The sequence below is a fragment of the Ceratina calcarata genome, unplaced genomic scaffold (genome assembly GCF_001652005.2).
Source record: "Ceratina calcarata isolate Rehan_Ccalc_2016 unplaced genomic scaffold, ASM165200v1 scaffold533.2, whole genome shotgun sequence".
Taxonomy (NCBI): Eukaryota; Metazoa; Arthropoda; class Insecta; order Hymenoptera; family Apidae; genus Ceratina; species Ceratina calcarata.
Genome location: NW_017176489.1, coordinates 36351 through 38434, shown reverse-complemented (window position 1 = coordinate 38434; position 2084 = coordinate 36351). Strand labels below are relative to the sequence as shown.

Genomic DNA, 2084 nt, shown 5'->3' with positions numbered 1-2084 from the left:
ATAATAATAATAATAATAATAATAATAATAATAATAATAATAATCGAACGTCTCTGTCTGCGATGATATTGCATGAACGTGTTTTCGAGCCACGCTCGAGAGTTGATTCGATGAGATGTGAGTTATCGTATGGATATCGAAGATGAGATACCACCGGGTGGGAGAGATGGCTGTCAGCGATAAGCTCGAGTGCGTCACGAGCCGTCGACATCCTTGAGATATAGAGGAGAACCACGGGTGGAGAGAAATAAAAAAAGTACCCTCGTTATCGTTGTGGAAACAAACTATTAACGTGAGATAACGGTTTTCGTCGCGTGTGTGTCAGTCGACTAGCGAAAATATGACGGGACGCGCGTGTGATTCACGTTGAACCACTGACTCGATTACGGATCGAAACACGTGTGCGAGTGCGTAGTGAGTGTAAACGAGAATGGTACCAAATGGCCATCAGCATGTAGGACGTTAAAGATCTTGGATCGAACCGTGGCTTCCGATCGATCTAAAATCGTGTCAAGTGCGCCGATGAAGCGATCACGATGGAACGCGGGATGATGATGCCGAATCTGTCGTGCGACGGCTGCGTGGACAGCGACCGGGACTCGGACAGCAGCAGCATGATCGTGGACCCAGTCAGCTTGGACAAGAACGACCTGTCACCGTCCCAGTCGTCGTCGAGCCCGATAATCCCTAGTTCCCCGGTACCCGCGAGCACCACGTCCTCGAGGAACCGCGGTGGAAACCGTGCCAAGAAGAATTACTCAATGATGTCTACCAGCGGTCAACAGAAGAACAACACGTCCGGCCAGACGTCGTCTTACAACAACGACAAGATGTCCTCGTCCCTGATCAAACCGCCGTATTCGTACATAGCGTTGATCACGATGGCGATTTTACAATCGCCACAGAAAAAGCTGACCCTAAGCGGGATCTGTGAGTTCATCATGTCCCGGTTTCCTTATTACCACGACAAGTTCCCAGCCTGGCAGAACTCCATCAGACACAATCTATCATTGAACGATTGTTTCATCAAGATACCCCGCGAGCCTGGGAACCCGGGAAAGGGTAACTACTGGACCTTAGACCCACTGGCTGAGGACATGTTTGACAATGGGAGTTTCTTGCGTCGCAGGAAGAGGTACAAGAGGCCTCCGCCGCATTACGTCCTACGCGACAGAGCGATCATGGCGACGTTTGCCATTTGCGGCGATCGGGGACCCTGTGCCGGCGGTGGCGGCGGGCACCCAGGTGCTCTCACCTACCCCAGCGCCTATCTCTCGCCACCGCCTGGTCTGCCGTTGCTCGACTTCTCGCCGTCGACTTTGGAAGCCTTGAAGTTAGGCGGTTTCCTGGAACCGCCGCCACCGTTGTACAAACCGGTGCCCATAACCGCGCCACCGATCAGGCAGATCGACCCGACACCGACGAGGAACGCTCAGATGCCGAGCGCCCATCCGCCGGTGGAGAAGAAGAGGAATTTTAGTATCGACGCTCTGATCGGCAAACAGGCAGCCACCGAGCAGAGCTGCGGTGGACTGTTGGATCTCAGCCCGTCGGAGCACAGGGAAATCAGGAGTCAGGCCTCTGCCTTCTCGCCGCTCGTTTAGGAACCTCAGTTCCGAGAGATCTGATCGAGAAGTCACGATCTGGTCGACCAACGATTGACCAGTGATCGAAATTCGGTTTTGGATCTTTGCGTGAGTCTCAATGGCGAGAGATCGCCCTAATCAGATGTTCTAATTGACCTTTGAGACTAGCTGAACTGGCGGCAGAGTCTGGTGATGATTTCTAGACATTTTTGTAGTTTTTAATCGAAAGTCGGGAGGAACGACACTCGACAAAGAGGAGAGGTGAAGGTTCACCGCATTGCCAAAGATTCGTAGAAGAACGAGGTGGGGAAAGTGAGATCTCAATGCCAAAGACGAATGTCAGAGAATTGAACTCGAAACGTACTCGTGTAAAAAAGAGAGAGAGAGAGAGAGAGAGAGAGAGAGAAAGAGAGTGAGAGATAGGGAAAAGGGAAAGCGAAGGGGGACAAAGTAATTGTAAAAAGGTGTAGTGCAATAGTGTAGTGGTTGGTTTAAGTA

The 2084-nt window shown here is 51.3% G+C and overlaps 1 protein-coding gene across 3 annotated transcripts in view; it reads left to right on the top strand.

The window, feature by feature from the left end:
* Positions 1 to 9: 9 nt before the first annotated feature.
* Positions 10 to 2084, top strand: part of LOC108628655 (forkhead box protein D3) — a 5128-nt gene continuing 3053 nt past the window's right edge. The window contains exon 1 of one of the 3 annotated variants that reach the window (XM_026816645.1): positions 10 to 1519. In XM_026816645.1, coding sequence (XP_026672446.1) covers positions 537 to 1519 — 983 coding nt within the window. In that variant the 5' untranslated portion in view covers positions 10 to 536. Of the gene's footprint in view, positions 2072 to 2084 lie in introns of those variants that run through there. The other 2 variants (XM_026816644.1, XM_018030730.2) reach the window with 2 other exon arrangements.